The following is a 14,052-nucleotide window of genomic DNA, read 5'->3' on the forward strand; positions in this document are numbered from 1 at the left end:
CAACGTGTGAGCGGCTAATGCTATGTACAACGACAACACGCAGACCTGCCCTTCGGCCAAACTCCGGCGGCAACTCCGTTCGGCAGGGGCCAGGTCTTCTTGGCCTGCCGGCGGCGACGGTCCCCCATTTCCATCTTTAGGGGTGGTTGCCAGGATTTGCCGTAGGCGTTTCGTTCTCTAGGAGTGAACCTTAACATACCCTGAAAATTTCAAGTCTCTATCGAATCTACTTCTAGTGGAACAGACAGACAGACACACAGACAGACACGAGGTCGTTTGCATAAGCCCAGTGGATAGATTTTTCAGAGCAGAAGGGAGGGCTAGAAACGACAATATAAGACAGTGAGTTAAGAACCATCCATCCGGCACCTGAAAATATCTGATTTCTAAGTAAGATTTGAAGGTAAAGATTTCTAACCGAAAATACAATCTGATGCGTGTATAAATCCTTGAACATTGATGCGGTATCAAATACACTAGTCGTTTTAGCGCTAATCGTACAAAAAAATGTACTTTTGACCGCTATTTTTGGAGTGTAGTCCACTGTGATCGCCTCCCGCTCATGGTTGGGGCACATTCAGAGACCACCATCGACAAAGTCATACACAATCACACACAATCTGAAACAATGATTGTGTAGACACAATCATGTGTACACTTTTTTGACCAGCTCCCTACCTTAGCCGTAAAATCCGTGTACTTGGTCGCATCATGTCGTTATTAAACTTTATTTTTGTGTTACAGTACTTCGATGGCATTTGGATGGCTACAGACACCCATCGCATCGGAGCATATCTGGCAGCGAGAAACGAGACTGTGTATCTCTTTCGATTTGGAGTCCGATCTGTACTCAACCAACCATTTTCTATTGACCCTGTACCAGAAGATGAAAAAAATGGTTAGTAATTCCATACTTCAAAATTTTGTTCGTACAATCTTAAAATAATCCAAAAGTATCGGTGTTTCTCGTGTTTGTATAAAATGGGGGCTCGGAGACACTTAGCTGCAATGCTGATTTATTACACGAACCGTGAGAAGCAATAGCAAGGCATTTGTTTCTTTAGACAAGAAACAGTGACAATAGAGTGCTGACAACTCGTGCCAACTTGGTATAGCACTAGCTATATGTACGCCAGACCACGTTTCGCGTAACAGGCTTCGCGATGTCTCAAGAAACACTGTTACGCTGCGACGCGCCTAGCGCACATATAGCTAGGCGTGCGGTGCTGACACCCGAGTCAAGTTAACAGGAGTGTAAACGGAAAAAGGGTCCTTCGGCCCCCAAATATGCCATGCTTACGGCATTTGTGGGGGACTTATTACTGTAAAATTAGAGAAATGAAACTTCTGGTATTCGATAAAGATTTTCATTAAAGGTTCCAATTTTGACAGATTGTTATAAAATCGGCGCGTTGAGCTTTACCTAGAGTTTTACGATTTTTGTTTGTTCTCCTGCTGTTGAATCTGTTAACATCAATCATTTGTCGAGGTCAAAAGTCGTCACACTGCCGCTTCTAATTACTGGGTACTGAGAACTAAAAATGACATAGGATAAAGTTGAACCAACTTTCTAACTGGTACTGGCGCGTTTTAGTCATAGTGGATAATCTAGGGCATCTAGACCCTAACAGATAGTGTAGTTTGGCGCGAAATGTATAGTAAAAGTACTAATCCCTTTTCAATTTTTCGATATGAAGCCTTTTTTACGATTTAATCGACCATTAGGTCATTTGCACCATATTTTCGTTAAGAAATGATCTCTTGCACCCAAACGGTACAAGATAGAGCAAAACGGGCAAAATTTTCCCCCTATGGACTTTACTTTTAAGAGTTACCCCTTACAAACCCTTAAAAAATATTCGATAAAAAATACATTTTGCAACCTGTGGTTTTTGATTTTTTCAAAGTCAATTTTTGAGCTAGAACGCTTATCTTCGAACTTCGTTTTGTTTTCTAGGAGTAAACCTTAAGATTCCCAGAAAATTTGAAGTCTCTAGCACATCTCCTTCTAGTGAAACAGACAAACACACAGATAGACAGACAGACACGAGGTCGTTTGCATAAGCCCGCTACATGCCGCTACATAGCTTTTCTAAAGCAGAAGGGCGGGCTAAACAAAACGTTGGAATACGTGTTGCAGCCAGTAGTCGCTGAGCTTTATTCGTAAGTGTGCCAAAGTTCTCAGATGAAACGTTCAAAAGAACACAGTATTGTACCGATGGAAGGCCAGTAAAGAACAGGAGGATTGGGGGGAAGGTTGAGGGGGGGGGGGGGGGCACTGAAATTATTTGAAAATAGCGGAAAATAAAAGATGGCACTCAAAATCGAAATGGTAAAGTTGTTGGCATAGTCCATTTTGTATTTTCCGTTTTTATGTACCAGTTAGAAAGTTTGGTTCAACTTTTTCCTATGTCATTTGTAGTTCTCAGTACCCAGTAATTAGAAGCGGCAGTGTGACGACTTTTGACCTCAACAAATGATTGATGTTAACAGATTCAACAACAGGAGAACAAACAAAAATCGTAAAACTCTAGGTAAAGCTCAGCCAGTAACACTTAACCTTAATAGAAAAAATAATTACATAGCATAAAAGATGCTTGCCCGCAAACACAAATAAAACATGAAAGAAAGGAATGCCACAACGTCAAACACAGTAAAAGTAATACACATGAAAAATTAGGGCCACAAAAGGTTACGACATAAACGTTGAGCACTATGAGCGAGTTGGTCGCTTCTCTCTTCTGATAAAGCTATTCTGTAAGCCCAAAAGAAGCGCTTTAAAATGTGTTGTACAATTTTCGGGCCGTAACGTACGCTAAACTATGAAACCTGAGCCTCACAGTCCGAATTATTCAAGTGAAAAGAGCAGGGCCCAACAATTGCAACTTTTTTGAAAGGCAATTCGAAATTTGAAATTTTAAAGAGAAAACGTCGTTCTTCAATTGTGCCCTCGAAACTTATGTGCGTTTATCTTGTTACAGCTGCACAACATGGAGACGATTTACCATACGCCTGGCTCTTTCGGATACACTCTGAGAGCAGTCTCAGTGAAGAGGCTGCTTTAGCTCGGCGAAGAGTAGTTGCAATGTGGACCAACTTCATTAAATACGGGTGCGTTAAAAATCAGTAGACACAGCAGTATGCGGACTTTCGGAATCGCTCCACCCGGAAGGCATAATAGCCCCAAGGGCATAGGGTGTGCAAACTAGTTTCGTATTCCGATGACAAACGCTCCACAAGCTGTGACGGATGTAACCCGTCCCATAACGTGCCACCACATGCCTTTATAATGCGGCAACGCGCTCATTACACTGCTATTATGGGGATAAAAATGTGCATGAAAGGGAAGCAAACGTAGTAAATAATGGTTTGCAATTCGGCTCCCTATGGAAGCAATCATTTTAACTAGATATATCCCATAATACATAATACATATATTACCTTCGAGGCTAAACTCGCCCGTGCTTGTACGGCTACATCACGCAATATTTCGTGATAATACACGTTATAACGTGACAGTACATTGAGAGAAAAGTTCGGGCCGTACACCCAAAATTTTTTACAAAATTGAAAGAAAAGTACTATCCAAACTTTTACATGCGTGGTCACCAAAGGTTCTGGAGCAGAGTCCAAAAGTTCTGGTGCAGAGTCTAAAGGTTTCGGTGTGACACCGAAACTGATTAGGTGTACAGGTAAACGGAACAATCCAAACTCAGTTTTGTTGTCTGGCCGGAACTTTTCTCTCCGTGTAGGGTATTCCGACTAAGCTTGGCGCCGAAAACGGGAGGCGAAGATGGCGTTGGTCCGATCTTAGCCTCATGGCTTCTGTATCCGTGCGTCTGCGGTCCATTGCTCTGTCGCCTCTGTCAGCGACGACATCTTGCTTCAGATTACTATGATTACGTGTAATTTTCCCCGCGAAAGTATTTTAAATGATATTCTGCTTCTAAAACTCAAGATTGAAATCCACACCATTACGTAACCTAACGCAACCGCGCTGTTGACAAGAGACGAGCGGATCTCGAAGCCACGAGGCTGACAAGGGGACTTAGGCAAGTATAACTTTCCGATCTTGGGCAAACTATTATATTTATATAGTAGTATTTTTGTTTCCTATCTATGTTGATGACGACTGACGGTAGAGTTTTTTCCTACTTTAAGGGGGTAAATAATAGAAAAAATATTGAATATGTGCTAAAAAAGACGGAAGGAGGTCTAAAATCGAAAAGTGTCAGAAGAACTCCCCCCCCCCCCTCTTTCCCAAAACCACCCATTTTGAGTCAGAATGTCACTCAATATTTGTACAAAAGTAGAAATTGGTTTTTTGTTTTGGAAATTACACGCTTTTATAGGGACTCTCGGCATGGGACACTCAGGAAAAAAAATTGGTCGGCATTCGTCACCTACATAGAGAAGAAGCAAATATACCGAGTTTGGGCACGATCGGGAATTTACACTTGCCTAAGTCCCCTTTGAGATTCGACCAGCGCTATCCTCGACTCTCGTTTCCGGCGCTTGGCTTGTCCGGAATATCCTATTGTACAGACTGTTTCGCGGGTGGTATCTCGAAATAGTTTCTGCCTGCGCAATGCAATCCCATTTTCGAAAAGAATATCTCATGTCTCGAAAAATTCCGCATGAAGCAGGCTTACACAGTTCTGATGAAACTGCTACCAAGTAAAACTGAAGTCAAATAGTACATAAAATTCAATGTATGTCTTTTTAGCCAGCCCTTCTGCTTTTAAAAAAGCATTAAAGCGGGCTTATGCAACCGTTCTCGTGTCCGTCCGTCCGTCCGTCCGTCTGTCTGTCCGTCCGTCTGTCCGTCGTCCGTGTAAGAGGAAGGAGATGAGCTAGAGGTCTGCAAATTTCAGGGTATCTTAGGGGTCACTCCTGGACAACGAAACGCCTGGTGCAAATCCTGGCAACCACCCCTAGGGGGGTGAAAGAGGGTTACAAAGAAATAGGGGTTGGTCCAAAAAGTAGAAAATCAATTTATTTTATGGTCCCTTAAGGGATAACTCGTGAAAGTAGAAACCTTATGGCTAAAATTTCGTCCGTTTGCCTCTATCTTGCACCGTTTGGGCGCTAGAGTGTTTTTTTCGATTGAAATACGGCGAAAATGACCACGTTGCACATAAAGACGTACAAGGAGGCCCTTTCGACAATAATTCCTATCCCGAAGACCGACAGAGTAAGAGCTAATTCCTTTAAATTTTCACCCGTAGGGCCGTAAAATTGCGTGTTCAGTCAAGACAAAACTACTTCGCAAAAAGTAGAGGTTTTTAAAGCGAGTCAGAATAAAAGCCGAGGTTGGATCACCCAAACGTTCAATGAAAAATATAATAAATATTACAGCAGTTTTCATCTTAAATGGCACTAGGGAAGCACTATTACAACCCGAGAATAAAAAAAAAGCGATATACGATTTACCCTAGTAGGCTTGCTCCCAGCTGAACCAAGTTGACATTGGAGCGAAGCGACGCTATGGCAACTTGGTTCGGCGGAAGAGTGGGCCTAGCGTTTCTCACGTCGCTTCTCTTTAATTTAACTTGTAGCAAGATGGGAAGAGCCAACAAGTGTCACCAATTGGGACATGCTTTCTATAACTGAGACTGTGACATCTGTTATTATATATATTTATCCTTGAAGTGGAAGGGTATAGCAAGCAAGAAGCCCGGTTGGATCATGTGAATTAATTTTTGATTTCTGCTTACAGAAAACCGACCCCAGTGAAAACCGATCTCCTTCCTGTCGACTGGCTTCCGAACTCACAGACAAATCTAGAAGTCACTTTCCTGGATATCTCAGGGAACCTGAAACTTCGCTCAGAATCTTTGGCAGGGGAAATGGTGTCATTTTGGAACGGTTTATACAACGAGTATCGGTCAAATGTTGCGGTTTCTACCCATACCAATTCCGTTTAAACGTACCATTTATCTTAATTGATCGTCACTTCAAAAGTTTTATGAATAAACAAGTTATTCTACATCGCCTTCTTTGAAAAAAAAAAAAAATACAATTCTACCTAATTGTGGAAGACAACGGAGGTAGGATTTAGTAAATTTTGACAGTAAACAAAGGTACTTTCTATTTTTTATAGTAGTTAATGAAATTTGAATACAAAACACTACAGAAAATTATATTTTTTTGAGATATGTTTAGTATAATTTTGTCTCATGAAATTTGAGAAGACGAGCACTGTTAAAAACAAGCAGGCCCGCCCTTCCGTCAAACGAAGTTGCCAGCTCCGCTTCGCTCCGCCGGGCCACCCGCGGCTCGTCCGGCCGAGGGATGCGGCTCACGGCGAGCCGTACCTCTGGTGCGTTCGGGTCGTGCCGGACCCGTCGGAAGCCGCGCGCGGCTCCGCCGAGCCTGGCGGCGGGAAACTTTCGAAGTGGGTGTTTCAAAATGATACCAGAGACATAATTTACATCACGTTCGAGTTCGCAATTTTCCGACAGCAGGCTGCTGAGCGCACTCCTCAGTGCAGCTCTACACGGCTCGGTCAAGCGGCGAGAAGCGGCAGGAAAGCCGAGCCCTCGCCAGGTGTAGTGGTAGCAGAGTATTGCGGGTGGCCCACCCTACAGCGGCTTGGCGTATAGGTCGAACACTGTAAAAAAAATCCATCTTAATTTTAAGAACACGTGTTTGGAAGCAATTTACAAAACAAATTTGCTCTTAAATTTAAGAACAAATGTTTTATGAAAATTAAGAACATGTTTTGAAAATTAAGAACGTGTTATGAAACGACAAAAATGCTTTACTGTTCCAGCCTAACGCAAAACTGGAAAATTTTTAGTTCTTGTTCCTACGGACAGATGTTCAAACCCGACTTTGTACACATTATAGTTATTTACCTTAACTTACCTGGGTGGATTCGAACCTCGGACCTTTGGGTTCGGATCCTGACGCCTTAGACCACGCGGCTGTCGGGACATACCTGTCAAATTAATTTGAGACCCCTGATCTACACTATAAATGTTAAGGACAGTTTTTTACTCCATAAACTTGCAACAAAATAAGGGAGGGTGGGGCAGTGAGTAACAGACCTTTGGATTACAAAAGTGGCACGTCCAGAACCAAATGTGAATGTTTATATCATGTCTTCTGAATGCCTAAGGTCATTTGTAATCAATAAATCCGTGGTTGAGGAGGTGTAAAGGCGGCGAAAGGGCGGCTAAGTCATGCTAACCCGGTTTGCAGGCAATTTTCAACATATTAGGACAGAATCTTTTTTCGGTTGAGCTCGTTGGGTTACAAACTAACCCCCAACTAATTATTATCTATCGAAGTATACCCCTTAGCCCGTGGAAAGTCGTCGTTGTCACTAACTTAACCTCGAAGGTTCTCGGCCTACGAGGCCACAAAACGGGCTGTGTACCTTTGGGCAGTGTGTGACATGAACGTCTGGGGTAGTCTAAGGCTGCGTGTATGAAAACGAACCGTCCTAATTGCATATATCAACGATATTGCTATGCTATAACAGTCTAACTGAAGCACAATTGTTGGTACACAGTTCAAATTCACAAAATATATCCAAAATAGGTACCAATTTGGTGTTTTCAATTAAAATTAAAGAAAATCCATTAAAAATCACGAATTTTGTTGCAAAAACTGCTATTCTATCGGCAGCTGTTATAGAGAGCAAGGGGAAGCTGTTCTCTCCATTTCTATCTGTCCCCAGAACTCAATCCTTCCCCCTGTTACACACTGCACCACTGTCATTACACACTGCCCCGAGACTGTCTGTCGGTCTGTCTGCACGATAACTCGAGAAGGAATAAAGTATTCCGGTCAAGCTGAAATGCTGAAGAATAGAGGGAACAAGAAAACATAAGTCACCATAGTGAAGCATAGCTATTTCCGTTTTATTCTTTCCCGCATTCTTCTGCATTTCATCTTTACCGGAATGCTTTATTGAGAGAGCGATCTGGGAATTTCAGGGTAGTTGAGTATCCTAAAAGGACAGATCGAGTTCGAAGATAAGCATTCTAGCTCAAAAATTGACTTAAAAAATCAAAACCACAGGTTGCAAAATGTATATATCAAAAGTGCCAACAACGGAGCGTGGGTGTACGGTAGGGTCAAGGAAAAATTTCGGGGGTGTAGTGGACGGATTAAACATAATGCCCCTTAGGTCGAAAATGGAAATAAATACATTTTTGTACACAAAAATGTATAACAAAAAACAGTGTTCATTGGCCCAGAAGTCGACACCTCTGGCCCAGTAGTCAACATTGCCTGGCCCAGTAGTCGACACACAGTCATTTTACCCGTATTGCCAAGTCTGACAGGTCCCTGCAGCCTGGCTAGCCTGCCTATGCCTCTCGGTCGTCTTTTTGGCCATCAGGGTGTCCTTCTTAGCCCTCTTTGCTAGGTGCTGTTCGGCTTTTTCGGCCTCCAGGCGACCTTTTTTGAAATATGGTGAAAAACGATTTTTTCTAGCAAAAAAAAAACGTCGTTCTTTGGCTACATATCGGAAAACAATTTTCACAGCGCAATTAGTCTAAAATGAAACAGTTCTGCACACTTAATAATGTATAGGACGACACGATGTGACACACAACAAGCAGGCCCGCCCTTCCGCCAAACGAAGTTGCCAGCTTCGCTTCGCTGCGCCGGCAACTCCGTTCGGCAGGGGCCAGGCCTGCTTGGCCTGCCGGCGGCGATGGTCGGGCCTGCGGTCCGACCATTTCTGTCACGCGATTTGCTGTAGAACATAATCAAATGATGTAACGGGCCTTCGGCTCTACCACTCTCTAGCCACAGGGCTCTACTTTGACGAGTTACCCCTTTGGAGCTCTGACTTTTTAGCCCGCCCTTCTGCTTTTAAAAAAGCATTAAAGCGGGCTTATGCAACCGCTCTCGTGTCCGTCCGTCTGTCCGTCGTCCGTGTAAGAGGAAGGAGATGAGCTAGAGGTCTGCAAATTTCAGGGTATCTTAGGGGTCACTCCTGGACAACGAACCGCCTGGTGCAAATCCTGGCAACCACCCCTAAGGGGGTGAAAGGGGGTAACAAAGAAATAGGGGTTGGTCCAAAAAGCAGAAAATCAAATTTTTTATATGGTCCTATAAGGGGTAACTCGTGGGAGTAGAGCCCTACGGGCTAAAAATTTTTTCCGTTTCACTCTATCTTGCACCGTTTGGGCGCTAGAGTGCTTTTTTCGACGAAAATACGGCGAAAATGACCACGTTGCACTTAAAGACGTACAAGGAGGCGTCCAATCGTAAAATGTCAGAGGGAGTACCCCCCCAAAACAACACATTCTGAATCAGAAACTACCCTCGGATTTGCCGTATCTTTCACTGTTTTGGCCTTAGAGGTGGATATATTGAAAACAATGGCAAAAAGTCAAGTTTTAAGACTGTTTGACAAACAACAATATACAATCTGCGCGTGATCTTTTTTTTAATTCTTAAGCACAGCAGAAGGGTGGGGTGTAGTCACGGTGTTGCCCCGTTACAGTCTTGTCCAAGGAGCAAATTTCTAGGGCCGCAGGCCCCCCACCGGACACGTTAGTTTACTCAAATATGCAAAGTGATTTTCCGGTCACATTATTTATTTGATTATGCACTTCGGTAAATCGCGAGACTGAAATGGGCGGGCCGAAGGCCCGACCATCGCCACCAGCAGGCCAAGCAGGCCCGGCCCCTGCCGAACGGAGTTGCCGGCGCAGCGAAGTGGAGCTGGCAACTCCGTTTGGCGGAAGGGCGGGCCTGCGGGCCTGCTTGTTTAACCTACCCCCTTTTCTTTGAAACCCCCTTTCAGCTCCTTAGGGTTGGTTGCCAGGTTTGCCGTAGGCGTTTCGTTTTCTAGGAGTGAACCTTAAGATACCCTGAAAATTTGAAGTCTCTAGCACATCTCCTACTAGTGGAACAGACAGACACACAGACAGACAGACACACAGCCACGAGGTCGTTTGCATAAGCCCGCTGGATAGCTTTTTCAAAGCAGAAGGGCGGGCTAAAAACCAGGGAGGGGAGTGCCGGCAATAGCTTGCTAATTAAACCTTAGTCAACTAAAATGTCTTGTGGGCAAGCTGAAGACGTTATCGCACAGCGTATCGACTCCTGAGTTATCTCCTTATATAAATTCCACACCGAACCACATATAGCCGTTCCCGGGATTATGCCTACGGGAGCCCAGGGGGGGTGAAAAGTGTCAATTTCCCTCAATGACCCAACTTCGAACCCTTAGAGAGGGGTTGAAGGTCAGACATTGAACCAGAATGGACTGTTTCGCAAGTCTTGGGATATCTTGAAGTACTTTATTCCAGGTATACTTGTTCAATCCCAGGTTTTCACTCCACCATAGCGGCCAGCCGCTCGGACTGCGGCGGTGAAATTGGGGTTCCACCCCTTCCTCGACCCTTGTGTCTGTTAACACTTCTCTCAAGCAACCAGGGCACATTCCCAGAGAAATGCTTTACAAAAATGGGGCACTGAACGCAAACTATCATTCGGCACAGTATTGACACCTAGTGCTTTACTGATGTCATTTACTAAACTGTATAGTAATTTTTACCAGACTGCACGTTTACTAGGCTATGCCTGGGGTCCGGCAGCGGTGGCATCACACTCGTTACGCACGCCTCTCTCCTAAGGTAGTCACCGTAGCCGAGTGGTCTAGGGTGCGGACTTCCAAGGCAAAAGTCCGCGGTTCGAAACTCGGTCAGGGCTTCGAAATTTCGTGGGTTTACGAGTACCCGTTGTAACCGTAGTAACAGGCAGACATCTTCTATATTGCATTCGTATATTTTTTGAACACTTTTTGGAAAGAAAATGTGTGGTATCAGTAACTAGACATCTGGTAAATTTTACTAGGCTTTGTGTTACTAGCCTGTCTGGTATCTTTTACTAGATTCCTAATTGGTTCCTATTTTACTAGACTGTCTGGTACCTAGTACTTAGATCCTAGTAACTGCTACTAGTATTTTTTTTTCAGTGAATCTTCAAAAAACCTTGATTGCATGGTCCTGACATGAAACCCAACTCCAATATGTGTTCTCACCTAGGTGCTCTTGAACATTAGCCGCTGCATAATTTTGGATAAGTTTCTGCCAGTTGTTGTCAAAGGATTGAATGCATGATTGAATGCCCTTTGCAGTGAGTACGATGGATAAAATGTGATAAATTGCTTCGTATTATAATGAAGTTTACTAAGAGTAAAACACAGATCAGTTGGTTTGTCTTTAGTGACAAGCACTCCATGACAAACTGTGCATGATGAATTTTTTTTAAAAACTACTCAAAATTGCAGCACACATGAATGTTGAGACCTGCTTTGTCAAGGAGTGGAGATTTTCTGCTTCAGCAGGCACACCACGCCACCTTAATAAGGTCTGATGGTGAGGGCTTGGGTCCTGTGAAGAAGAATTTGAGAAGAGCAAACAACGCATATCATTCAAAGTATATGAACCATCATCGAGACAATTTTTGTCATAGGCAGAGCCCACAAATCTGGTAACCAAACATGTTTAGGGGTGAGGTCGGTTCCTGACCCACAACACTGTCTAACACAACCAAATAAATTTTCCAAGGCATCTTGGTTTAGGTGTCTCAATTTTAAAACACTAACTTTTTTTGCTTTCATCTGATTCCACGGCCACTGCATGCCTTTTACAGTTGCAATCCAGCCTTTTATACAAGGAGGGACAGCCATATCGCCAGTGCTTTTTCTAATGTAACTGAATTTCTCAAGACTCTTAATCATAGGTGGCCATTCCTTGTGATGGAGAGATGAAGCACTGACATTGCACCAAGCTGGTTTCCATTTTTTTCGGACATGGAGGGTCCATTAGTCAAATCAAATTAGAGGTCAATTTTCCTGCACAGGTCTGCAGTGACCATGCAATTCGTCAACTTTTCACCATTTGAGACTTTATGAATCGTTTCAATGCTATCTGCAACAGGGGGGCTCAGTGTTTCAGCAGCAGTTTTCACTTTCATTTTTTGTTTTCCCTAAAGCGTTTGAATTCTTATAGGTAAGAGAACTCATCTTACACAAGGACTCATCCAACTTGAAGTATCCAATTAAGTGGCACCAGTCTGCAAACTTGTCTTCTTCATATTTTAAGCAGCATGTACGCATATTGTTCCTCACATTTTTTAACCTCTAAAGGCCCTTGTCGTTTATAAAATACATAATGGAAAATCGCAGATAACACCGGGGGGATGAGACATTTTTCGGGTTTCGGGGGTTGCTTTTCGGAGAGCTGGTTTCGGGGAGGCCCTCTTGACGTTCTGGGATCTCTATTGCCAAAAGTATAAGCCTTCAAAGTCAAAAAACACGCTAAAAAAGGCAAATCGTGAAATTGAGCGTTTTCGGATGTGACCCAAGTAAGACCCATTGGTCGGATCACACTGGACAGATTTTTTAATCAACAAAAATAAAATGTACAAATTCAATAAAACTATAACTAAAAAAGATTCTGGTCCTAGCGAATCTAAGTCCATATATCAGTCAGTCAATTAATATTTCTGAAAAAAAAAATTCTGATGTGCCCTAATGTTTACTGAAGCCAAGTAAGACCCATTGGTCGGATCACTTTGAAAAAAAAATCTGATGTGCCCTAATGCTAACTGAAGCCGACTACACGTGCGATAAAGGTCTAACTCAAGTAGGCTCGTTGGAAAACGAGAAAAACGGTATGTCGTTTAAAAACGACAAGGGGCATAAGGGTGAAGAAAATTTGTCAATCCCTAATATGCTGACTTTATGGTCAAAATTAGTGTCATTGTGTGGGTCTCGACTCAAATGTGAGGAACATGAAAAAAAAAAAAATCGTATATTCAACCTTGGGACCCGGGAAATGGGATGAACCGTCCCGTCTAGATCTAGAGGGTCGCCTGCTCCAATCAGCTCCGGGCCTGTTTTTGTCGCCCTCTCTGCAAAAAGTTTAGGTCGGAAAATATGTTTTTTGGTGAAATGGGTTCACTGACCACCCGCTCTCAACTAAAAAAAGTCGTGACTATCAAATTTGCCTCGGCAATAGGGGGCCAAAAGTAAGGAAAAGCGTAAAAAGTACATGTCGTTTAAGGGGAGGCTACACTGAAAAATGGCGGTTTCTTGTCAAAATACCGGTCGCTACGTAATGTTTAATCTTTCACCTCTGAACCCTGCTGTATCCCTCAAACTTTTTTTACTTGCTACTCTGGTGCCGTTAGTAAATTCGGTTCACAATTTGGAACCAATTTGAGACAGAGAAAATTATTTTTGCGGTTTATTTTTAAGCCTGTTTTCCAATATTCTAAAAATCCCTTGCGCATTTGGTTTTGAGCTATGATGTTGAGAATTTGTGGAGATCTACTTTAAAGTGCCCCCAACACTTTCTATTGACCATAATTACACATTTCATTTGATCTTTGTAAGCAAAAAAATAAAGAAGCCGTAATTTTCAGTATTTTTGAACTTTTGAAAAGTCCGAAATAAACCAAACTGTTGAAAATCATCAGAGACATAAAATTGAAGATGTGGTCAATAGAAATTGTTCCTTGGTCCTTTCTGATTTCAAAAAAAAAAACTAATGCGAACCTTCTACGACCAAATTGAGTGCGCAAGGAGTAGTTCTAGTCAGACTCTGCAAACAACGTTACAAAAATCTAACTACTGAACGGTTCGACCCACAGACGGCAGACACAGCTTTTTAGCGCTTTCTTGACATACTGAACCGTGAAAAAAATTCCCCCTAAACCATGACCGTTAATTCATGGTGATGTCAATTTCAGTGTAGCCTCCCCTTAAAAACGATGACACTGTGCCTTACGGGATGGTGTGGGTGCCAATCGCCCTCCGAGGCGCCGAATACGGTCGGAAATTGATCAGTACCCTCCAAGACATAACAAAATACACTAATAGGCATGTCACTTGAGAAAAATGCGTGTTGGATCCCTGAAAATAAGAAGAACGGTGTGAAGGAGCGCCTCCTCCAATCGGCTCCGGGCCCGTTTTCGGCGGCCTCTGTGCGAAAAGTTTAGGTCGGAATTTATTTTTTTATTCCGTGAAACGGGTTCACCGACCGCCCGCTCTCAACTGGAAAAAGTCGTGAC

General features: G+C 43.1%; 1 protein-coding gene across 1 annotated transcript in view; it reads left to right on the plus strand.

Annotated features, from left to right (window-relative positions):
* The window catches only part of LOC113213167 (esterase E4-like), a 41,996-nt gene extending 36,007 nt beyond the window's left edge, over nt 1-5,989 (plus strand). The window contains exons 10-12 of the mRNA XM_026432143.2: nt 745-898; nt 2,982-3,111; nt 5,720-5,989. Coding sequence (XP_026287928.1) covers nt 745-898; nt 2,982-3,111; nt 5,720-5,927 — 492 coding nt within the window. The 3' untranslated portion in view covers nt 5,928-5,989. The remainder of the gene's footprint in view (nt 1-744; nt 899-2,981; nt 3,112-5,719) is intronic.
* The last annotated feature ends 8,063 nt before the right edge of the window (nt 5,990-14,052 follow it).

This window comes from Frankliniella occidentalis, unplaced genomic scaffold, assembly GCF_000697945.3.
Source record: "Frankliniella occidentalis isolate FOCC.00 unplaced genomic scaffold, Focc_3.1 Scaffold257, whole genome shotgun sequence".
Classification (NCBI taxonomy): Eukaryota; Metazoa; Arthropoda; class Insecta; order Thysanoptera; family Thripidae; genus Frankliniella; species Frankliniella occidentalis.